At 41.8% G+C, this 26,313-nt stretch overlaps 1 protein-coding gene and 1 pseudogene across 1 annotated transcript; one reads left to right on the top strand and one right to left on the bottom strand.

The window, feature by feature from the left end:
• Positions 1-2,650: 2,650 nt before the first annotated feature.
• On the bottom strand, positions 2,651-4,315 carry LOC132607841 (uncharacterized). The gene has a single exon (XM_060321917.1). It carries the CDS (start codon positions 4,313-4,315, stop codon positions 2,651-2,653), a length of 1,665 nt encoding a protein of 554 aa, XP_060177900.1.
• LOC132608470 (small nucleolar RNA R71) lies at positions 3,705-3,798 on the top strand (annotated as a pseudogene).
• Positions 4,316-26,313: the final 21,998 nt, after the last annotated feature.

Below are 26,313 nucleotides of genomic sequence, written 5' to 3' on the forward strand. Positions count from 1 at the left end.
AGTAGGGCCATGTTGGTAGAATGTGATGAATTAATTTTATTTAGTAGTTTGATTGTTGTTGTGGTAGATTCTACGATGTAAAATGAGGATTTAATGGTTGGAAATGAAGTTGTGATTTTTTGTGGATTATGGAAGAAGTTAGTGTGACATTAGTATGGTTACTTATATTTGTAGGAATGATATTGCCAATGTGTAGGTTGTAAATAAAATTCATGAATTTGGAAGTGAGACATGTGTTGGAAGATTGTAAGTTGGGTTGTTGTGGTTGAATTTGAAAGAAGAAAATAGGTTGTTATTGTTCTCGTTGAGTTTGGAAGGTCTCGGGTGAAGTAGTATGTTGATTGGGTCGTTTTGAATGTTATGTGAATTGAATTAAATATAAATGAAATACCGTTGAACTGTATGACAAAGGTTGTTAATGTTTGAATGTGTCTTGAATCGATTGTTGATGTTGCTGGTATGATTATTGGTATTGTTGTTGATAGTTTGGCCGAGTTTAATTCTCGGATTGTTGATTGATGAACGAGTTAGATTGTCGGGGATGGTGTATTTACAGGGGAGATGCTGCCGAAATTTCGGCAGATCATAAGTGAATTTATTTGAAAGACTAAGACAAGTGTGTGTGACGATGAATCTAATGATTATGTAAATCTTCTTGAATGTAGACTAGCGATAACGAGCTTGGACAATTAAGCGTAGCTAATAGGACGTGGAGCAGGTATGTTAAGGCTCGTCCCTTTCTTTCAAGGCATGATTCCGATGCTATGATTTCATAATTGCTTCCATATTTTCCTTGTTTTCAAAAGTTAGATGTTTATGATTCCAAGGCATGATTCTCTTCCCGATAACTCGTAAACGTTTTTCCAAAGTGTCTATATGCTACCAAAACAGAGGTTTATGATTTTGTAAGCTCTTATGACAATAACGATGGATATGTTTCACAATGATAATGATGATATCAAGGATGAGAATATTTCTATGATGACTATGACAAGAATGATTTTCGAAAAATGGCTTCTCAAACGTTCGTAGAAGGTTCTGTACTTCAAATTCTTTGGGCTCTGCTGCATGCTGCTTAATATACATATGTATATGGGGAAGATGGGAAAAAGGGCCAGAGCGCTATAGACGCTGGGATATGCACACGATACATGTATCTGTATATGACATGACATCATCCCGGACGCGGGACATATGTGGTTAAATAGATCGGCTGCCGACGCCTCGGCAACATGATATGTTCTATTTTGTATATATATAAACAAGAATGTTTTTCAAAGAGAGCTAAGCATGCATGGCATCCGCCCTAAGAGGCACTCACATGTACAGGTTACTCTTTTATCTTATGATATGCTCTATATTTTCATTCGGTTATTATTCATATTTACAACCCTCACTATGTTACTATTCATGCCTTACATACACAGTACATTACTCGTACTGACCCCCCTTTCTTCGGGGGCTGCGTTTCATGCCGCGCAGGTGTATACGGATGAGTAAAGGACATTGCTAGAAGATTCTTCAGCTGGATTGGCGAACTCCACTTCATTTCGGAGTGTTGCCGAGTCAGAGTACATGTGTTATGATTTCTGATTAATGTTACAGACTTTGCAGACAGAGTCGTGGGCATAGAATGTCAGTTTGTAAGCGGCTCTATCAGCCGATGTGTCTTATAGTATTATGTTACAGATCCATTATGATTACAGACTATACTTGATTTGAGTACGATGAAAGAAAAGTTTCTGAAAGCTTTACTATGTATTTCATTCTTATTCGATTTAAAGGTCCAAAGAGATTATGTATGTAATAAGAGTCAGCGGGTTCGCTCGGCTCTGAATATGGGGTCGGGTGCCCATCACACCCTAGTAAGATCGGGGTGTGACAGCTTCAATTCCAATTTCGGAGGCTCTTCAATTGATAACTTTGGGTTTACCCCCATTGTCCTGTCTAAGTGCTCAAACTCGCCTCTCCGAATATAAATTCTTGCCATATCCAGATTCTGCACCATCTCAAATGCCATAGTGTCATCAAAAATATCATCCTCCACTACGGCTCTCTCCAATGGATCATGAAAAGTGATGAATGGTCTTCGGGTATCATCATTCAGAACAGTGATGGCGGACAGCTCCCCATAGATTGCAGGCATCTTCAAAGCTTGGTATGCATTGAAGACCTCCACTTTATCATGTACTCGCATGGTAAGATGCCCAGCAGCTACATCAATAAGTGCTCTCCCTGTGGCCACGAATGGACGCCCCAAAATAAATGGGTCTTTCGGGTCTGGCTCAAAATCCAGTATCACAAAGTCAGCAGGAATTATCAATGACCCTACTTGTACCAATACATCTTCAATAATGCCTTCGGGTCTTGCTAACGATCTGTCTGCCAACTGAAGAACTATAGTGGTTGGTTTGGACACTCCCAAACCTATTTTCCGAAAGATAGACGAAGGCATCAGATTTATACTTGCACCTAGGTCACAAAGTGCTCGAGCAACAACCTGTGTCCCAATAGAAATCTCAATAGTGAAACTTCCGGGATCCTTCAATTTTGTGGGCAACCTGTTCTGAATACGAGAAGTGCACTCCTCAGTGAGTGCAACCGTGGCATACTCTGTGAAACGGCTCTTATTTGCTACAATATCTTTGATCTACTTAGCATACTTTGGAATACCCTGTAGCATATCGACCAAGTGGACGTTCACGTTTACCTGCTTAAGAAAATCAAGAAACTTCTTATAAGTAGCCTCTTCTTTTTGTCTTGCCAGACGTTGAGGGAATGGAGGCGGTGGCTTTGCAACCACGGCCTGTGGCTGTTTTGATCCTGATTCCTCAACAACCTTCCCTTTTTCACTCGTTTCTGTGGCAATCTTCTCTTTTTCAGCCTCTCCTCGACCAGCTTTCTTTGTAGTTACTTCCTCTAGCTCTCGCCCATTTCGCAGAGTTACATCATTGCAAGGCTTGGGATTCATATCTGTGTCACTTGGAAGTCCTCCAGGTGGTCTAGTATTTTGAGCACCAGCTATGTGTCCCATCTGTCTCTCTAAATTCCGTATAGCCAAATCGCGATTCTGATTATCTGCTATCAACTTCTGCTGATCTATCATCATCTTCTGCATGTCACCCATCATCTTTTTCATCATCTCTTCCATACTGTTTGTGGGAGCTTGGGGAGTAGGTGCTGACTGATAGTTCTGCTTCTGATGACCTGAGTTGTCACTCCACTTCAAATTCGGATGGTTCCTCCAATTTGAGTTGTAGGAATTTCCATACTGATTGTTGTTTCCTTGCCCCTTGCCTGCATTACCCACAAAGTAAATGGATGCGGGATTTGCAGGGCACTCATCACTGTTATGACCCTCTCCGCAGATATCACATAAGGCTATGGCTTGCTGCACTGCATGCACCTGTGGTGGCGCTTGTGCCACAGCTAACTTCCTGAGTTCGGTGTGCATGGCATCAATCTGTGCTGATAATGTTGTAAAATTGTCTACTTCATAGACACCCGATGCTTTCCTAACTGAACTGCTAGCTGCGTCATCCTGCAAGTCTGGAGTGCTCTGAGTAAACCTGTTCAATAGTGTGAATAGTTCTTCATAGCTTAGATCGAGATCCTGCTCTCCTGCAGCAGTGTCCAGTGATGACTTATGTTGGGCATCCAGACTCTCAATAAATGTGTGTGCCAGAACTTCATTCATCTGATGGTGATGAGGGCAATCTCTGAGAAGACCTTTAAACCTCTCCCAGGCCTGATAGAAATTTTCTCCTTGTTTCTGCATGAATGACATGATCTCTCTTCGGAGGCGAGCAGTCTTTGCTGGTGGAAAGAACCTTGTCAAGAATTTCATTTCCAAATCATCCCACGTAGTGATAGAATTGGCGGGCTCTGCTAATAACCAGTTACTTGCATTCCCCAATATAGAGAAGGGGAACAGTGTCAGTCGAACATATTCTTTCGTGACCCTTCTAGTGGCAAAAGTATCCACAATCTGCAGAAAGGTATGGATGTGACGCTGAGGATCCTCATGTGACATTCCCGTGAATTGGCCACTAGAGTGAAGAAGTTGAATCATAGCATGCTTCAGCTCAAAGTGCCCTTCGATGGTGGGCTTGACAATGCTTGAAGTGACATCTGCCACCCGAGGCACTGCAACCTCTCTCACTTTCGCCGGTTGATGATTAGCCATGACCACAGGTACTTCTGCGACAGCCTGTGGGTTCTGCAATAAGTTCAAATCTCTCCTACGCCGATTGAAAGTCTGTTTAGGCTCAGGATCGAATTCCTCAAGATTGTTTTGACTCGCAGTCCTTCGCATTCGAGTAAAGTATCTGAAATCAGGAAAAAGCTAAGATCAAGACGTTAACACTTGGATAAAATGAAGCAATAAAATTTATTATGGAAAAAGTAATTGATTTCTAAGTCCCCGGCAACGACGCCAAAAACTTGTTGCGTCCAAATATACACGCAACTGTACGTGGTCGTACAAGTAATAAAGTGATTATGTAAAATCGGATGTCGAACCCACAGAGACTTATGACTAATATTTCACGAGAATAAACTATTGCTTACTATCTATGCAAGTGAAGAATAAAAGTGTTGGTTCTTTTATAACTAAATACTGTAATGTAATTAACTACTAATGTAAAATAGGACTTGTACTTAGAACGTGATTAAGAATGGCTTTTATCAAGATTTTAGAAGTATTCCAGGGTCGTGGTTGGTTCACCAATCCTATTGAGTCAATCAAGTATCTCAACTTAGCAACTTTGTTCACAATAGCTAATCAACTGGATTAGTAATCTTGTAGTATTCTTCCGAACCACTACTAGCCGATTCAAGATAAATCGCCTCCTATATTCCTATGGTATTGACCTATCAAGAATGCAATAAGAGCACGATATATAATTGATTGTGGTAACTAAGTATATTCATATCCTAGTCACAAATCCTAGCCCAACTCTAGGGATATTCAGATCACAATCTCATTACTTCTTCTCCAAACGAACGTGTTTCCCAAGCACATATATCAATGAGTAGATAGAACTCAACTGTTGCGCAGACAATCAAGAGATTAAACACAGAAGCAATGAAGAAATTGCATACAAACAAGCTACTAAGATTGAAATACTTGTCAAATATCAATATTCATGGCTACGCCACAACCCCAGAATTTAGGTGTTTAGTTACACATGATTCGATAAGCCAAAGAAGAATTCATCATCACTTAGGGTTTTGATGTAAAGAAAAACAAGAGACGAGGAATAAAACCTAGAGAGAGTTTCACAATTCTCAAAAAGTCATCCCAGCTGCCCTTCTAATGTTAAAATGGCTATTTATATGCTAGGGTAAACATGGGATAAGTTGGCCCAATCCCGATCTGAATAGGATAACTGACGCCACTTGTGCGCTTGCTGTGCGTCATATGGCCAGCGCATGACTTCCTTTTTTGTGCTTCTTGTGCGGCGCATGACTAACGCATGGTCTGTCTGAGATTCAGGAATGGTGTTTTTGTGCGCTGGTTGTGCGGTGCATGGCCAGCGCATGAGACCCTTCAGTGGTCTGATTTTTTTGCCTTCAAGTTCTGGAACTTCCTTCGCAGCATTCCATCGACGTACACAGCCTCAGAATCACTTATTTCTGCCCGGAATACCCTTCGTTGGTCCTTGTTGTACCTATTCATATAAACATACCAACATAAGCTCATATACAACAATTCACATTAAAAACTGCGATGAAAGCGCTAAGAAGTAAAGTGTAAATGACACTAAATGTAGATATTTGTGCCAAATATCAATATTGACAAGCATGATTATGTTTCAAAGGCAAGTGTTTTGGTATTCTGAACATTGAACTTGTTTCATGTACTCCTTATTTCAGATATGCTCCTTTTACTGTATTTCCCGCTTTACATGCTTAGTACATATTCCGTACTGACCCCCTTTCCTCGGGGGCTGCGTTTCATGCCTGCAGGTATAGATACTCGCTTTGGTGAGCTGCCAGCTTAGGACTTCCCTTCTGCTATCTTGGAGGGCTCCGTTGTTCCGGAGCCCAGATTTGGTATAGATCCTTTTTGATCTAAATATATATATATGTTGTCTAAGGGTACGACGGGGCCCTGTCCCGTCATATTTCATTGTTGAAACTCTTAGCGGTCTGTAGACATGTATGTGGGTTGTATTTCGATGGGATCAGTTGTGTGTATGATCAGTACGCGTGGTCTATCGTTGTAGCAGCCTTGCCGGCTTGCATATGTTGTCATGTTGTGGTAGCAGCCTTGTCGGCTTACTTGTGTTATTGTTGCGTAGTGGCAGCCTTGTCGGCTTACTTGTGTTATTGTTGCGTAGTGGCAGCCTTGTCGGCTGGCATATATATATAGTTGGGACGTTCCCACATGTTATGACAGCCTTGTTGGGGTACGTACTGCGTTATCTGTTGATAGTTGTGACTCCTCAGGAGACAGGTTGCGGCACATATTTATACTTTTATGTGACAGCTCCGAGATTATGGTTTGGCCTTCATAAGTTCCATGCTATGTTTGTGTTGATTGATCATATAGCTAACAGGTGTGTATACGGGTGTCCATCTCGGGCACCAGTCATGGCCTACGGGGTTGGGTCGTGACAAAAGTGGTATCAGAGCGGTTCATCCTTGTAGTGTCTACAGACCGTGGCTAGTAGGGTCTTGTTTATCGGTGTGTTGTGCACCACATCTATAAACAGGAAGCTACAGGACATTTAGGATGTCATCTTTCCTTCTTATCTTAGATCGTGCGATAGAGCTATATTATCAGGAAAATCCCATTCTAACAGACTACTATGTTTACAGCTATGCCTCCGAAGAAAGCAACAGCTGCCCAGAACGGCAAATCGATAGCAGGGAATACTAGCCAGACACATAGACTTACCAGAGCTCGTGGCCAGTCTATGCCTGAGGTTGGGTTCCAGTCCGCGAGTTCTGCTACATCGTCACCTCCAGAGGAACCCAGAATAGCGATACCTCCAGGTCAGGGGGCGGCTCCACCGCCAGCTCCCGAATTCTCAGCACCTGAGCCTCCAGCTCCTCAGCCAGGGGCGGAGGATAGAGCTAGTAGGGATGCAGTTCAGTGGTTGACTAGATTAGTGGCAGGACAGGCTCGCAGACAAGGACTAGGGGTTGATAAGACTGTTCTGTAATTATATGCGGCCGAGACACTAAGGCAGATCTGGTGGAGTTAGATATGATCGAGTTCGATGTTATTATGGGTATGGACTGGCTAGCTTCCTGTTATGCTAATGTTGACTGCCAAAATAAGGTAGTTCGTTTCCAGTTTCCCGGGGAGCCAGTTATAGAATGGGCCGGTAATACAGGATCGCCGAAAGGTAAGTTTATTTCATACCTTAAGGCGAAGAAAATGATCAGAAAGGGTTATTTTTATCATCTGGTTCGGGTACAAGACTTGACAGCAGAAACGCCGACTCTTCAGTCAGTTCCCGTGGTTAATGAATTTCCGGATGTATTCCCAGATGAGCTTCCAGGCCTTCCTCCAGAGCAGGAGATAGATTTTACTATTGATTTGCTTCCAGATACTCAGCCGATATCTATTCCCCCGTACAGAATGGCACCGGCAGAATTGAAAGAACTGAAAGAGCAGTTGAAGGATCTGTTAGAAAAAGGCTTTATCAGGCCCAGTACTTCGCCTTGGGGAGCCCCGGTATTATTTGTGCGTAAGAAAGACGGGTCGCTGCGTATGTGTATTGATTATCGGCAGCTGAATAAGGTAACTATAAAGAATAAATACCCCCTCCCCAGAATTGATGACTTGTTTGATCAGTTGCAGGGCGCCAAATATTTTTCGAAGATATATCTTCGGTCAGGCTATCATCAGGTACGGGTACGAGAGGCTGATATTCCTAATACAGCATTCCGGACTAGATATGGGCATTTTGAATTCAGAGTTATGTCTTTTGGGCTGACTAATGCTCCTGCGGTATTCATGGATTTAATGAACCGGGTATTCAGGCCGTTCTTAGACATGTTCGTAATTGTATTTATCGATGATATCCTGGTTTATTCTCGGTCCGAGGCAGAGCAAGCAGATCATCTGAGAGCGGTACTTGGGGTACTTCGGCATCGGAAATTATATGCAAAATTTTCTAAATGTGAATTCTGGCTGGCTTCAGTGGCATTTCTGGGGCATATTATTGCAGCTGATGGTGTCCGGGTGGATACACAGAAGATTGAGGCCGTGAAAAATTGGCCCAGACCCACGACGCCCACAGAGGTACGTAGTTTCCTGGGGTTAGCAGGCTATTACAGAAGATTTGTGGAAACGTTTGCTTCGATTTCAGCGCCTTTGACAAGGCTAACTCAGAAGGGAGCCAAGTTCCAGTGGACTGATGCTTGTGAACGAAACTTCCAGTTGCTGAAAGAGAAGCTGACTACAGCCCCAGTTCTGACTCTTCCAGAGGGACCCGATGGATATGTTATTTATTGTGACGCTTCTGGCGTGGGATTGGGCTGTGTATTGATGCAGCACGGTAGAGTTATAGCTTATGCTTCTCGGCAATTGAAAAAGCATGAAAAGAATTATCCTACTCACGATCTGGAGCTTGCAGCGGTGATCCATGCCCTGAAGATATGGAGACATTATTTATATGGCGTTCATGTTGATATCTATACAGATCATAAGAGTCTCCAGTATATTTTCAGACAGAAAGAGCTTAATTTGCGGCAGCGGAGGTGGCCGGAGCTCCTGAAGGATTATGATGTGGATATTCTGTATCATCCGGGAAAGGCTAATGTTATGGCAGATGCGCTTAGCTGGAAATCTATGGGCAGCTTGGCAGATTTACAGCCGGACAGGAGAGAGATAGTGCGTGACCTTCATCAGTTGGCTATTCTTGGGGTTCGTCTGGCCGAATCTGGAGGTACACGGATTTTTGTCCGAGGGGTTTCTGAATCATCTATTAAGGAAGATATCAAACGGCATCAATATGAAGATCCTGTTTTGGCACGATACAGAGACACAGCCTATGATAAGGAGAAGACTCCGTTCGAGTTCACTCCGGACGGGACTTTATTATTCAGGGGCAGGTTGTGTGCGAGGCACATTATGCTCGCTATTCGGTCCATCCTGGGTCTACGAAGATGTACCATGATCTCCGATGCTTATACTGGTGGGATGGCATGAAACGGGACATTGCAGAGTTCGTCGCCTAGTGTCCCAATTGTCAGCAGGTCAAGATTGAACACCAGAAACCGGGTGGACTGTTGCAGGAAATGGAAATTCCGACGTGGAAGTGGGAGATCATTATTATGGACTTCATTACAGGGTTGCCTCGCACTCCACGGAAGTATGATTCCATCTGGGTTATTGTTGATAGGCTGACAAAATCAGCCCATTTTCTCCCCGTCAGGACTACTTATTCCGCCGAGGATTATGCCAGGCTTTATATTAAAGAAATAGTGAAGCTTCATGGAGTTCCTATATCTATTATCACTGACAGAGGTGCTCAGTTCACAGCGAACTTCTGGAGATCTTTTCAGGAAGGATTAGGGACCCAGCTGAGCCTGAGCACAGCTTTCCATCCTCAGAGTGACGGACAGGCCGAGCGCACTATCCAGACACTTGAAGATATGTTGCGGGCCTGCGTTATTGATTTCAGAGGCAGCTGGGAGGATCACTTGCCATTGATTGAATTTTCTTATAATAACAGCTACCATTCCAGCATCCAGATGGCTCCGTACGAGGCTTTATATGGTAGGAAATGCAGGTCACCTATTGGCTGGTTTGATATTGGCGAGACAGAATTAATCGGCCCAGATATGGTCCAGCAGGCAGTTGATAAGGTGAAACTTATCCGAGAGCGACTATTGGCAGCCCAGAGTCGACAGAAATCATACGCTGATAAACGGCGTCGTCCTTTGGAATTCCAGGTTGGTGATTGGGTATTTTTGAAGGTATCGCCTATGAAAGGCGTGATGCGGTTCGGCAGAAAGGGTAAGCTCAGTCCGCGTTATATTGGGCCTTATCTGATTGTGCGAAAAATTGGTAATGTCGCATATGAGTTAGATCTGCCATCTGATTTGGAAGCGGTACATCCGGTATTCCATGTGTCTATGCTCCGCAAATGCATTGGTGATCCCTCCAGAATATTTCCTGCGGATGATATTCAGATGACGGAGCAGTTATCTTATGAGGAGCAGCTCGTAGCTATTTTGGACCGCCAGGTAAGAAAGATCCGGAACAAACATGTAGCCTCTGTTAAGGTGATGTGGCGGAACGATAATAGGGAGGAAATGACCTGGGAGGCCGAAGAGGAGATGAAGAAGAAATACCCTCATTTGTTCCCTATGCCCTCAGGTAATCTCGAATCTTTGTTAAATTCCATTTCAATAACGAATGTGCTGTCTATAAACAGAAACTCCCCCGGAGCCTTTTCAAATCCTATAAGATTAATTTAACATTCGAGGACGAATGTTCTAAAGGGGGGGAGGATGTTATATCCCATGTCTTCACACTTTTGGAAAAATTAGAAATAATCTTGACTTTTATGAAATAAAGTCATAATTGATTGCATTTAGCACATGAGTTGTTTGTGAAAGAATATTAATGTGGAAGTGTCGAGGGAGACTAAGGGCAACTTTGGAATTTTGGAAATTAGTTTCGGGAATTACAAAATTTGATTCACAAGTCATTGGACTCAAAATGGGAAATGAAATGAGGCCCAAGAAGAGATGGAGTGGCCGGCCAACTATGGCCCAAACCCAAGGCCCAAATAAATTTTCCATGTGATAAATTAACTAAGGGGACCATAGTATACTTATTATATATCATCTTCATCCTTTAGAAGATTGAAGAAAGAACAAAAAAAAAAAAACAAAGCAAAACAAGAGAAGAGGGTTTCGGGTTTGGTGTGGAAATTTCACCACCAAAAATCTTGCTCCTAAAAATTTTCTTTTGTGGTTTTCCTACTAAATTGAGTAGCCTCTTTAACTTGGTGTAGTTGGTTTGGATAAAGGAGGCCTTATTTCATCAAAGTGACCATATATTCAAGTGAAGAAGAGTGAGTAAAAAGGTAAGAATCTATCCCTTATTCTTGTGTTATGAAGTCTTGTTTGTGTTGTAGTATGTAGAAATGTGTTGATTTTATGAAGGAATAGAAGTTTGCAAAGTGGGTGTATGGTATATATGTATGGCCGTGTGTATGCTTGTATGATATGCCAATGATGAATTGAAATTATGTTGTACTCTAATTGTGAATGTGATGGAATTCATATTGAGAATGAAAGTTGAATAAAATTGGATGAATTGGCAAAGAGAGTATTTGGCCATGTGGTATGGAGTTGTATGGAATGAAATGGATCAAGTTTGTGTAATGTGTTAGTTGTGTTATTATGATTCTTGCAATGTAAATGAAAGTAAAACGATATGAGTTTGCTTTGAAATGGAATGTAGAAACTTATGTCGCTTAAGTATGATTTTACAACATTATGAAAATGAAGTTATTAGGTTGCAAATTATGATGGGTGTTGATGAATTTGGAAGATGGAAACATGTTATGAATATGTATGCCAAAGATTAGAAGTTTCGGACGAGTTAGGATTTTGGCGGAAAGTTTGTATATTATGTATATCGTGTGTATAATTTAAGGAAACCATATGAAACGCTTCTAATCTATGTTGGGATGGTCTAGTTTGGTAATGTATGTGAAATCATTGAAATTGGTTGGAAATTGAAGTTGAAATGAAGGTTATGGCATTATGTCGGCAAGTAGAACTAGTTGTGCCATATTGTGCTTCTAGTGTTTGTTGTTGATGTTGATGTTGTTGTTTGGGTTGTTGTTGATGATTGTGAGCCGAGTTGAATTCTCGGGGGTGCTATATGTATAGGGGAAGTGCTGCCGAAATTTCGGTAGACAAATAAGAGTTGAATTGAATTTGTAGCATCTATAACTTACAATTGGTAAACTTGACCATTTGCAGATTTTTGACGAAACGGGAAGTGAGTTTGGAAAGGCGTAAGGAGCTTGAAAGGTATGTAAAGCAACCCCAATTCTTCCCTTGGCATGTCCTTAGTGTGTTAGGGTCGGATCCGGGCCTCGAAAGACTTCTCGGCCCTCAGAATCCGCAAGAGAAAATTTCAGTTTTTCCTTCAGTAGAATTGAATCATTTCAGTACGCTTTGCATGAAATAATGCAACTTTGCTCTAAACTACTTGGAAAGTCATAGAATGTTTGTAGAACCTTTTTAGGTGACCCCATAAGCTTAGAGGGCACAATTTGAGCCCGCCGCCTTGTTTGTCACGAGGCGGGCCCACTATTCCCGGTTTTGCCCTTAATGTACTAAAGCTTTCCTTTTTGAACGATTTTTGAAAGAAATGTTTCGACTACCCTTTTAATTACCTAACGAATATTGTTTTAAATATCCTATTAAGTCTTGTAAATTATTTTGACACCCGGAACGACTTCAGGAAGGTTATACTTCTGAAATTTATTATGATATCCGAAATGCATCTATTATGATCCTGTCCAACTCCATTGGATTTGTTTGGCTTTGATACGCTTCACCGAGTCTTTGAAAACATTTATGATATTTTTAAATTGCATTAGTCTCTCACTACTCCATTCGTGGATGCCCCAATGTTTCCCACACTGAGCCCGGGCCAGGATATGTTGTCAAGCGTAATCCCCTGCATTGTTCGTCGTGCCTCGATGTGAGGGGGCAGGTATATGCGTACATGGGTTTGTGGAGTATGCTGTGCCATGTACGTTTGTTCTGATATGATTTACGATGGCCATCTGATATGACATATTATGTTACGGGGTTATGCCCCTATTCTGATTCTTCTGTGTTGTGGCACCAGCGTCGGGAGGGTGGCCACGTTCTGTCTGCCGAGTCCCTTGGCAGGGGCCGGATTTGATATGACATATGTTCTGTACACACTCTGCATGTTTTGGAGAAATGTATCTGATACTTTGGATCTTCCGTTTACTTTCTGTATGTTCTGCACCAGTTATGATTTTGTTTCTGCAACTCAGGCTTTACATATTCAGTACATATTTCGTACTGACCCCCTTTCTTCGGGGGCTGCGTTTTCATGCCGCGCAGGTACCGACGACAGGTTTGCTGATCCGTCTGCTTAGGATCTCATTCTGCTATTTTTGGAGCGCTCTTTTATTCAGAGCCATCTTTTGGTACAGTCTGTCACTTCTATATGTGTATATTCTCGTTCATGGGTACGGCGGGGCCCTGTCCCGCCATATGATTCTGTTGGTCCATTTAGAGGTCTGTAGACATGTTTGTTGGTTGGGATCTTTCTGTACAGCTGTGTGTATATGTTGTGTTTGGGCGATCCCATTCGCCGCGGCGGCCGGTCCGCATATATTTAAATGTTACTTTGTTGGCCCTGTGTGGCCTTTGTTAGTATTTTCTGCGTGCAGGGTATATGGGATAGTCCGTAAAACAAAGGAAACTGTGCCGAAATTTTTCTGGAGATTATCTAAATTGGAAATAAAGCCTTGTCGGCTTCTGCTATATACTAGAATGTGTTTGAGTGCCCAGATCGGGCACTAGTCACGGCCTACGGGGTTGGGTCGTGACAGGTGTGGTAGGCCCCATTCTGGGAATTGCCGTCTCGCTACTGGTGCTTGTTTTTCTTGTGGCCGTCAAGGCCATATTATGAGGGAATGTCCCTATGGAGGTAATCCAGGTGGTGCAGCCCAGCCTACTGTGTCAGTTGCTAGTTCATCTTCTTCTGTGGCTATGCGCCCTATGGGGCAGGGTTTCCAGGTACTAGCAGGCTGTAGTAGAGGTCGTGGCGGAGCTTCTAGTTCTATCGGTCCTTCGAACCGCATATATGCTTTGGCTAGTAGACCGGATCAGGAGGCGTCACCTAATGTGGTTACAGGTATGCTATCGATTTTCTCTCAAGACGTGTATGCATTGATAGACCCAGGTTCCACATTATCGTATATTTCTCCATTTGTTGCTAGTAGAATTGGGATAGAACCTGAATTGATAGAACCATTTGAGGTAGCTACACCAGTAGGAGATTCTGATATAGCAAGACGAGTATATAGAGATTGTTCGGTGATCATATATAGTCATTGCACCAAGGCAGATTTGATAGAGTTAGATATGACTGAGTTTGATGTTATTATGGGTATGGATTGGTTAGCTTCTTGTTATGCTGACGTTTATTATAGAGGCAAGATAGTCCGATTTCAGTTCCCAGGAGAGCCAATTATAGAGTGGATGGGAAATACAGCATCGCCGAGGGGTAAGTTTATTTCATACCTCAAGGCAAGGAAGATGGTCAGAAAGGGTTATATTTATCATCTGGTACGGGTACACGACCTGAAGGCAGAGGCGTCGACCTTTCAGTCAGTGCCGGTAGTTAGCGAGTTTCCCGATGTATTCCCAGATGAACTTCCAAGCCTTCCTCCTGAGCGTGAGATAGAGTTCACTAAAGACGTATTACCGGACACTCAGCCCATATCTATTTCTCCTTACAGAATGGCACCTGCAGAACTGAAGGAGCAACTGAGAGATTTATTAGAAAAGGGCTTCATCAGGCCCAGTACATCGCCTTGGGGAGCATCGGTATTATTTGTAAGGAAGAAAGATAGGTCGCTGCGGATGTGAATTGATTATAGGCAGCTGAATAAAGTAACAATAAAGAACAGGTATCCCCTCCCCAGGATCGATGATTTATTTGACCAGTTACAGGGTGCTAAGTGTTTCTCGAAGATAGACTTGCGGTCAGGTTTTCACCAGGTGCGGGTAAAGGATGCAGACATTCCAAAGACTGCATTCAGAACCCGATACGGGCATTATGAGTTTAGAGTGATGTCCTTTGGGTTGACTAATGCTCCAGCAGTATTTATGGATTTGATGAACCGAGTGTTTAAGCCATTCCTTGACCTGTTCGTGATTGTATTCATTGATGATATTCTGGTCTATTCACGATCAGAAGAGGAGCATACAGATCATTTGAGGGCGGTACTTAGGGTGCTTCAGCACCAGAAATTGTATGCTAAGTTCTCCAAATGTCAATTCTGGTTAACTGCAGTAGCATTCTTAGGGCATATTATTGGAGCTGATGGCATTCGGGTAGATACACAGAAGATCGAGGCGGTGAAGACTTGGCCTACACCTATAACACCTACTGAAGTACGTAGTGTTTTGGGACTAGCACGGTATTACAGGAGGTTCGTAGAGAAGTTTGCCTCAATTTCAGTGCCTTTAACAAGGCTAACCTAGAAGGCAGCTAAGTTCCAGTGGACCGATGCTTGTGAGCGGAGCTTCCAGTTGCTGAAAGATAAGTTGACTACGGCCCCAGTTCTAACTCTCCCTGAGGGACCAGGTGGCTATGTCATTTATTGTGATGCTTCCGGTGTTGGGTTAGGTTGTGTATTGATGCAGCATGGCAAAGTTATAGCCTATGCCTCCCGACAGCTCAGAAAGCACGAAAGAAATTATCCCACCCATGATCTGGAGTTAGCAGCGGTTATTCATGCTTTAAAAATATGGAGATATTATTTATATGGTGTGCATGTTAACATATATACAGATCATAAGAGTCTCCAGTACATCTTTAAGCAGAAGGAGCTGAATTTCCAGCAGAGGCGGTGGCTTAAGTTGCTGAAGGACTATGATGTTGACATTCTATACCACCCAGGGAAAGCAAATGTCGTAGCAGATGCACTCAGCCGTAAATATATGGGTAGTTTGGCAGATGTACGACCAGAGCAAAAGGGCATAGTCCGTGAGATTCGTCAGTTAGCTAATCTGGGAGTCCATTTGGCTGATGCTGATAATGGCAGGGTTTCTGTTCGAGCAGTTGCTGAGTCCTCTTTCATAGAAGGGAAAAAGAGACACCAGTACGAGGATCCTATTTTTGTACATCATAGAGATGCAGCTCTTCAAAATGAAGAAACCCCATTCGAGGTCGCACCTGACGGAGTGCTACGATACAAAAGTAGATTATGTGTACCTGAGGTTGCAGGGTTACGATAACAGGTGATGGGAGAGGCACACCATGCCCGTTATTCTGTTCATCCAGGGTCAACGAAGATGTATCATGACCTCAGATGCTTGTATTGGTGGGATGGCATGAAGAGGGATATAGCAGAGTTTGTTACTCAGTGTCCGAATTGTCAACAGGTTAAGATCGAGCACCAGAAGCCTGGGGGACTATTACAGGAGATTGAGATTCTGACCTGGAAATGGGAAGTGATCAATATGGACTTCGTCACAGGTTTACCTCGCACTTCGTGAAAATATGACTCTATTTGGGTCATCGTTGATAGGTTGACAAAATCAGCCCACTTTCTTCCAGTCAGGACTACATATTCAGCTGAGGATTATGCCAGGTTGTACCTTAAGAGTCCAGAATTGATTCAATAAGTGGTGGAAAAGGTAAAGATTATCCGAGATCGATTGTTGACAACCCAAAGTCGCCAGAAATCCTATGCGGACAACCGTTGGCGAGACTTTTAATTTTAAATTGATGATTGGGTATTTCTGAAGGTATCACCGATGAAAGGCGTGATTAGATTTTGTAAGAAAGGGAAATTGAGTCCCCGATACATTGGCCCTTACAACATTATTCGCAAGGTGGGTCAAGTAGCTTATGAATTGGACTTACCCTCAGAACTCGGATCAGTCCATCCGATTTTCCAGGTCTCAATGCTCTGAAAATCTGTTGGAGATCCTACTAGAATTATGCCAGTAAATGATGTTCGAGTGACAAAAAAGTTGACCTATGAAGAGGTACCTATTGCTATACAAGACAGGCAAGTACGGAGACTTAGGAATAAAGAAATAGCTTCAGTCAAAGTATTATGGAGGAATAATAACCGAGAAGAAATGACTTGGGAAGCGGAAGAAAATATAAAGTCCAAGTACCCGCACTTATTTCAAACCCCGGAAGAGATTCAAGATGAAACATAACATTATGAGGTATGTATACTTCCTTTTCATGCTTTTGGTCGTGCGTGGCAATAAAATTATTGCTATTGTGTTGTAGCCCTATGACGCATGTTTATTGTGGGCTGTTGTGACAGGGTGATAGCGCCATATTACAGGGGAAACTCTGGCGAAATTTTCGTAGAATTCCCGAGAACTTAACATTCGAGGACGAATATTTTCAAAGGGGGGAAGGGTGTTACACCTCGGAAAATTCCGTGTCGTTGCCTAGTTAATAGGCTAACGCAGGGTAAGGAGTATGCAATGTTTCTATAAGCAAGAGAGGTTATTTAACGATTCAAATTAAGATTCCAAAGACGTGGGAAGTGAGAGAAGAAAGTTCGTTAAAGAATGTTGACCACAAGTTGTATTTTGAAGAAGGATGTGTAAAGTATCGAGTTAATGTTGACTTAATGATGTCTTAAAGAAGAGTTATAATGCTCCTTAGATTGCTAATGAAGTGTTAAGCAAGTGTTAAGAAGTTTCCATAAGGATTGGAGATCAAACGAACGACGGAAACAATTTCAGAGAAGTGGGGTTATATGACCGCTTATACGGACCGTATAACATTATACGGTTCGTATAAGGGTCCGTATAACACCCAACAGGAAGATTATTTCCACGATGGTGAACAACGGTCACTTATACGGACCGTATAAGTGTCTGTAGAACACCCGACGGGCTGAGTTAAGTTCAAGTATTTAAATGTGAACTCACTTCACTAATTTCATTTCCCACACTTCTCCATCTCTCTCAAGGCTTCTAGAGAGTTCCACACACTTCTCCTACAAGAAATCAAGAGAAACTAAAGATCAACTTCATCAAACCAAGAGAATTAAGTGTAAGAAGCTCACTAGGGTTTATCTAAGACAAGGAATCTTATTGGAAGTGGAACTAGGGTTTTTCTCAAGTGAAGTGTTTCCACCCAAAGCTCATTTCCACTCTATAAAAGGTAAGTTTTATGATCATTCCATGTTGTTTAAAGTAGTGAGAGGTTGAAAGACTTAGATTATGAGATGAGGTGGAAGAGGGGTCATAAATATGATAATAGTGACATCTTTGAGTGGTAGCTTAGAATGAATCATGATTCTTGATATGCTGTGATTGTGATTATGCTATAAATGATATTAAGAACAGGGGAGAAACATTAGTTGAGGATGAATGTAATGTTGTATTATGATCATGATTATGGATGACCTTGAGAGGAAATTATGAGAGTTGGATAATGATGAACTTGACAAAAGTTATTGATTAAGATATTAGGAATGTTATCATTGATGATTGGGAGTTGATATATGATATGGGGAAAGTTGTATAAACAAAGGAGATGCTGCCCAATTTTCTCTAGCTTTAGTTCAAGCGTGTTTACATTATCGATTATCTAATTTTTGAACTCTCTTGGAGGTAGAAACGCGAATATTGAAGAGGAACGTTCAAGTGATAGAGTACCTAAATAAAAAGGTATGTGAGGCTAGTCCTTTCCATTCTAAGGCATGAATCTTATGACATGATTTTCCCTTATTCTCCATGACCTTCTTACATTCCGGAAATTATAAGTCTATGTTCATGAAGAGCCCCATATTAGATAAACATAAGAGATACGTTATGAGTATGATAATGATGATGATGAGCTTAAGTCTAAAGATTCTAAAGTTCATGACATGATGTTATACAAAGCTAATGATCCTAATTATGATTAATTTATGTCGTTCTTTGTGCTACACTCACCTTATATGCTAATTCCTTCAAGGTGAGGCAGAAAGCTTATGAAACTACATAATGCAATCGGGGGTTCACGACCTTATGTCACCCCGATAAAGTATAGTTGTCTTTGAATTCCTATGCATGCATTATGATGAGTACATGATGATGATATTACACCGCACCTATATGGCCGGGCAGACACCTCTAAGGCGGGTAGCATATACACCATGTCTAGATGGCATGGATAGACACCACTAGTGGGCGGCATAAGATGGTTACCCCGGAAGCGGGAGGCCTGGACGCGGGCTAATGATGATCACACCGTACCTATATGATCGGGCAGCTTATACATATATGCATACATGATATGCTTATGTTTATGAAGTAAGTTAGCATGCAATATTTCATTCTTAAGTGACAGTTAGTTACAGATTTCTCTTCACTCAATGTCTCCTTATTTCATTGATATGTCATTATTGTTTATGCCTTACATTCTCAGTACAATGTTCGTACTGACGTCCTTTTTTTTGGACGCTGTGTTCATGCCCACAGGCAGACAGGGAGACGGTGTAGATCCATAGGAGCCACCAGCAGATTTGCAGGAGCACTCCATTATTCCGAAGGTGCTATTTTGAGATATTCTTTTGTTTACATATTCGGGCACGGCAGGGTCCTGTCCCGTTCTTATGTCTAGTACTCTAGTAGAGGCTCGTGGATACGTATGTGTAGGTAATATAGTCTCATGATTTTCCTCACTGTGTATGTTATTTTGATAGCCGAAGGGCTTATGTATATAAATGTAGATATGATTGAAATTGAAAATGGTTTTCCTTATGAGTAGATGTGTGAGGACAATAAATGTATGCAGGATAGGTTTGATGAGTATTAGAATGAGTGGTGCTCGGCAGTTAGCTCCGGGTACCCATCATGGCCCCTCGTCGGGTCATGACAAAACCCCCAATTTGAGTGAAACCCTAAGTCTCAATATATAATTTTCACGTCTCAATATATAATTTTCACAATGATTACCAAAATTCCCATCCTAGAAGGTGATAACCTACACTTCTAGATGATATAAACAGTAGTATAAACTATATTCCATAATTTCCAATAAGGGTTTCATGAATTTAGGGTTCTAGTGCTTTCACGCACCATTAATGGACATTAAAACTAACCATGGAAACTTAAGGAATGGAGGTAAAGGCACAAGTAATGGTTAAGAATTACCCTCATGGAGAATCCACTAAATTTATATAGAATATTCGCCTCTTTCTCTCTTGGAAACTATTTTTTGAGTTATAGGACCAATGACTCGAAATTGTCAATACAAAAGTGGGTTTATGCCTCCCGTCGACCGATGTAGCGGACAGTATTTTCGTTGCAGTGGTCTCGCTATAGCGGTCTGACCCACCGCTACAGGGGACCTCATTAACTCCTAATCCTCACGGTGGCGATTAGCGCCCCGCTGTGGTTGACTAGCTGTAGCGGACCCCGTCCGCTGTAGCGGTCGCATCAGAACCAGAAACTCTGTTTTTTCACCAAGTTTCCACCCAAAATCCTGACATCAATCGAAGGCCCTACACCCACAAACCATACATACATACATGAGTAAAAATTCGCTACGGACTCACCCGTGGTCTCAGAATCCCCATCGGAGTTCTAATTCACTAAGTCAACCCCCAACGAAAATACAACATATTCGCAAAATACTATCGCAAGCCTTTGCTTTGAAACTCTAAATCTTTAAGTTCTCACTAGACTCGCTCCTAGTCTCGAAAACAAACTGCCAGGGGTAAAATGGTCAAACCACCTCTAACGACCTAGTGGGTCATTGCATCAGATACCAATTAAACAATCGTTCATATTTGAACGAAAAAGGGGAGTACGAAGGCTGACGGTAACCCAAGAACTCGTATTATAACCACCCGGAAGAGTCTACGGCAATAAGTGGGCCAAAACACTGCCCGATCATCTTATCACTCAAGCTTCTTTAAGTTAGCTTAAAAATTCAATTTTCCATAATTCATATACTCGACTTTCTTTCACAACTGATCCCTGAATATAAGGATTGTTTCTGCTAGATTCTCTTATTCTATAATCCATACCTCTGAACATGATCAATAGGTCCCACAAACATTTCTCAAAACAACACAAACCTTTAGATATTGACACAATCATAGCCCACTCGGAACCAGTAGCATACTCTAATTTTGCTGACCCTTCTTTCACACCACTAAAGTCGTTCTTTGCACCACGATTTCCTAGAACATATAAGCACACACCACAAGCCCGAAACCATGACTTACTCTTCCAGAAAAGAATCCTTGCCCCATCTGAGAACTATACGCGATTCTGTCAAAACTGATCTTACTCCTAACTGACTTGGCTAGTTCCAAGTGTTCTTAAACCTTCAAATCACACTATAGGAAACATACCACTGAATACCTCACCAAGACAAACCCGTAAAGAACCATTTGAACACTCTAAAGACTTCTCACAACCATAGTAATTACTAAGCCCCGACATAAGCCATTAAAACTGTCCGAATAACTAACCCCTAGAAGTAAAGGTACAGCTTCCCGAATACCACTAATAGTCACTCGAATAGACCCAAACTTTCCGAAACCAATCACAGTCCTATCACCCATCTGGGGTGACTAATTCTAGTCCTTTAATATTCTAAAAATGCCCACTCAAGCTATCCGATTAGCATTACCCACAACATAACACACTACCACGAATACAGTCTCATCCCCAAAATATAACTCTAGTTTTCACGTTATAGGGATTTCTTGATTTTCTTTCCTTTAAATCACACTAACTCCTGCATGGAAGAGTGCTACGAAATTACCTAACTGGGTACCACACAAGCCACTTCCCATAAGCCTTAACATGCTAGTTACTCGTAATTTTCTTCTCACTAGTCGCTGATCACAAAACCTCACGAAACTACATCATATCACTTAGTCCATTTTTGTAGACTCCTTTCCTTAAGCGTACTCAACAACCACAACCCACCTGAAATATGCAAAAAACGACACCACAATCCATACTGCCCCAAGTAATTCAGAAGACGTGCCTCATCCTTACAGATTCTCGATCAACTATTGTAACGACCCAAACTGATAGGCCGCGATGAGTGCCTGATCTCTAGTGACCAAACACCCATAGAAGCATATCTAAACAACAATCGACAAAAGGGCCCACAAGCAACTCAATCCAAATTAAACTGACTCATAGAAGAACAATATCAGGGGCTATTCATCATGCATATATATATGTATTGAAGATAAAAATGCAGGACGACTAGGCTGTCACATGAATTGTACACAAAGGAATAGGAGCTCTACATTAGAAGTCACCTACATATAACTATCTACAGACCTCGAATGGAACAAAAGACGGGACAGGGCCCCGTCATACCCATATAAATATTTGTATCTCAAAAGTATCATACCAAAATGAACTGCTGCTCCGAATCAAGTGGAGCACGCTAACCACCGCTGGATGAATGTCCTATGGAGCCGGACCGCCTGTCGGTATACCCGTACCTGTGAGCATAAACGCAGCTCCACGAGAACTAGGGGAGTCAGTACGGACAATGTACTGCGTATGTAAGGCATAAGAGGAACATATACCTAGGAGTCATGAAAGGAATCTGAAACTCATAAACAACTGACAGTCTGAATGCATTTGTATGAATGAAAATACCCTTGCGGTATATAATATGCATGTACTGTGTGTAATATAATATATCGTGTAATAATGCCGAGAAACGTACGACTCAATCCATGTATCATCTAATCCCACGTCCGGGGATGATAATCATCTCACGCCGTCCACTAGTGGTGCTGCTCGGCCATACACGCACGGTGTTACTATCATCATGCATATGCCGCCCACCGTAGTGGTGCTGCCCGGCCGTACAGACACGGTGTTACTATCATCATCCATATGCCGCCCACCGTAGTAGTGCTGCCCGGCCATATAGGCACGGTGTAAGAAAATAGTAGTACATGTACATATATATATATATATATATATATAGTGCATGATAGACTCGTGAAAGCTATACTAAGGATTTCTCTAGATTACCATGATCTTTAGAAGACATGAACTTGAGCATAAGAAATCAAAGATACGATGGATCCGGTATCATCTAAGAGTAGAGTCTTTGGAACTGTTATATCCCGCATTTTGTGCATTCAGATAATTTAAGAAGATTGCGGGGAGTTAAGTGCAAGCCTATATTTTTTATCTCGTTCGGCATATAAGTTGTTCACAAAAATTTTGATGTGGAAATATTAAGAAAGGGTAGGGGTAAAAATGGAAATTCGCAAGATGACTCATGGAAATATGGATGGAAGGCTAAGGGCAAATTCGAAATTTGGAAAATTATATTTCATAAATTACAAGACTAGATACAAAAAACAAAAAAAAAAAAAGTGGGCTTAATGAATGGCCAAGGTGGCCGGCCAAGATACATGGGCCAAGGCCCATATGATAAAGTGCGCTAGTCCCTTCTTTTTCTAAGGCTTGATCCCTATGACATGACTTCCCTTATTTTTCCATGACCTTCTTACATTCCGGAAACTATGAGTCTATGTTTATAAAGAGATTTTCATGAGATAAAGATAAGAGATATGTTACGAATATGATAATGATGATGATGAGTCTAAGTCTAGAGATGCCAAAGCTTATGATATGACATTTGTATGAAGTTAATGATTCATCGATGTTATTTATTATTGCTAGACTCACCTCAAAATGCTGGTCCCTTCAAGGTGTGGCATGATGATCATGGTTACTCCATAATGGAATCGGGGGTTCTCGACCTTACATCCCCCCGATAGAGTTACAGTTTGGCTTTGAGTTCTTATGCATGCTTTATGATAAGTGTATGATGATGATATTACACCGTGCCTATATGGCCGGCCAGACACCGCTAAGGCGGGCGACATATACATCATGTCTAGAGGGCATGGGCAGACACCACTAGTGGGCGGCATGAGATGGTTACCCCGGATGCGGGCTAAGGATGATCACACCGCACCGCTATGGCCGGGCAGCTTATATATACGTACTTGATATGATGTTGTTTATGATGTAAGTTAGCATACATTATTCCATCTTAAGTGACATTCAGCTACATGTTGTTTCATTACTCGATGTTTCCTTACCTTTTTGATATGTTATTATTGTCCATGCCTTACATACTCAGTACAATGTTCGTACTGACGTCCTTTTTTTTGGATGTTGTGTTTATGCCCACAGGTAGACAGGCAGGTGGCCTAGATTCTTAGGAGCTACTAAGCAGATTTACAGAAGCACCCCACTCTTTTGGAGGTGCCATTTTGAGATATTATTTTGTGTATATATTGGGCACGACGGGGTCCGGTCCCGTCCTTATATCTTAGTACTCTAGTAGAGGCTCGTAGATGCGTATGTCTGGGTGGTAGATGTCCCATGATGACTACATTGTACATTTGTATATCATTCTTGCAGCCGTGAGGGCTTATATATATATATATATATATATATATATATATATATACATGTGTTGCCTTCAAGATTATATGTGTCCAGGATGAGTATGATGACTAGCATAATGAGTGGTGCTCGGTAGTCAGCTCCGGCTACCCGTTATGGCCCTCTAGTCGGATCGTGACATCTTATTGAGATACAAAAATTGAATAACTATTCTTCCATTGGATTCACATGATTTTCAGAACTGATTTCTTTATGTATTATTGTACTCTATTTTCTTATTACTTATTATCTCTGAGACACTCACTGAGTACGAAGTACTTAGGCATACCATTGTTATTTTTTATGGTATGTTAGGTAATGGAGAAGAGCAAGTTCTTGATTCTCCGGACATATAAGAAGGACTTGCTGTAGCTGCTGATTTGGTGAGCCCACACGTTCATTCGTAAGACACCCTATTTATTTGTTTATTCATTATATTAGTTTTTCGGGCTGCGCCTCGATGAGTCAAACTATTATTGATTTATCTTAGAAGCTCCATAGTATACATTCTTGTGGGTAGTTGTTGAGTCATTGATTAACTCTCGGGCACGTTATTACGTTTGACTAAGTATTTGATTAATAAAGACTTCCACTGATTTAATTCATATATTCATGATTTGTTTATATTTATTTTATAAACTGTTGGAGGTGAATAATGAACTTGGCGGGTTCAAGTATTGTTATTGCATCTTTTAGGTTCTTCCGATATTGTTCATGACGTCGGATGCTGGTCACGTCTAGGGTGGGTTTTGGGGCATGATAAGATTGGTATCAGACCCTAGGTTTAAATACGTCCTAGGATTGTTGTTGGTGTCTGTAGAGCTGTGTCTAGTGGAGTTTTCCTTGTGCAGCCTAATCACCTGCATGACAGAGAAACTCCCACGACATTCATAGGTGTTTCCTATTCTTCTTGACTCTAGATAGTGTTGTAGAGCTTGAAGTCCTTTTAGGATCGTTCTAATTCGCTCGTTAATTCGTGCCTTGCAAAAATGGCTCTGACGCGATCCAAAAACGGTAACCGAGCACAACCCGCGTGAGCTAACCGAAATCTTGGGGGCGCGATTGTTGGTAATAGAAATGATGCTGGAAGCCAAGCACCACCTCCAGCACCGCCTGCTCCGGCTATTCCTATTGCGGATGTGCCTGAGATTGGTACCATGCAAAATGCTATTCAAATGTTGACTGCTTTGGTTGCGACTCAGCAGCAACGTGGAGGTGTGGGACCTTATGGTGGAGGCAGACTTAAGCAATTCCTAGACTTAAAGTCACCATAGTTCTTTGGGTCACGAGAGGTGGATGACCCACAATACCTTTTAGATGAGACCTTCAAGGCATTGAGGGCAATGGATGCCCATGATTCTGAAGCTGTGATCTTATCAGTTGAAGGATGTTGCTCAAGCATGGTTTGGGATATGGGAATCTGAGAGGGGTGATACTGCTTTAGCTTTGACGTGGGCTAAATTTGAAGAGGCGTTCATGGAAAGGTTCTTGTCCGATGAAGAAAGATTTGCTATGGCTACGAAGTTTGATAAGCTGGAACAGGGTAATAAGTCGGTTCGTGAGTATAGTTTGGAGTTCACCCGTTTGTCAAAGTATGCTTTATACATGATTCCGAATAGAAAGGATAAGTTGACTCATTTTGTGAAAGGCTTGGTAGCACGTATCAAGTTTGCATGTGCTGCTGTTGCTATGTCTCCTACTTGTACCTTCTCATCTTTGGTTGGGTTTGCTGAACAATAAGAGAGTTGCAAAAATGAGTAGTGGGTGGATCCAGATCAGAATAAGAAGGCCTGTTTAGCGGGTGGTTTCAGTGGTAATAATTATAAGGGAGGCTAGAGTAAAGGGTATTCGGCACCTACTCAGTCCTGGTAGGCCAGGTGAAAAGAATAATAACCAAACTAGTTAATCCCAGGGTAGTAGTCTATCTGCTGTGTCGGAAGATCGTATCTGTCATCACTGTGGTATTAGGGGGCATCTTAAGAGGGAGTGCAGAAAATGGCTATGCGAGGTGGCTTCTATGTCTAACCAAAGGAATGATTCGCCTGTTCCTGCATCTACTAGAAATCCGCCTGCTGGTAATGCTAACAATAATAATCAGAATGCTCGTAATAATGGCAAAGAAAAAGAAGT

Source organism: Lycium barbarum, chromosome 8 (genome assembly GCF_019175385.1).
Source record: "Lycium barbarum isolate Lr01 chromosome 8, ASM1917538v2, whole genome shotgun sequence".
NCBI classification, from domain to species: domain Eukaryota; kingdom Viridiplantae; phylum Streptophyta; class Magnoliopsida; order Solanales; family Solanaceae; genus Lycium; species Lycium barbarum.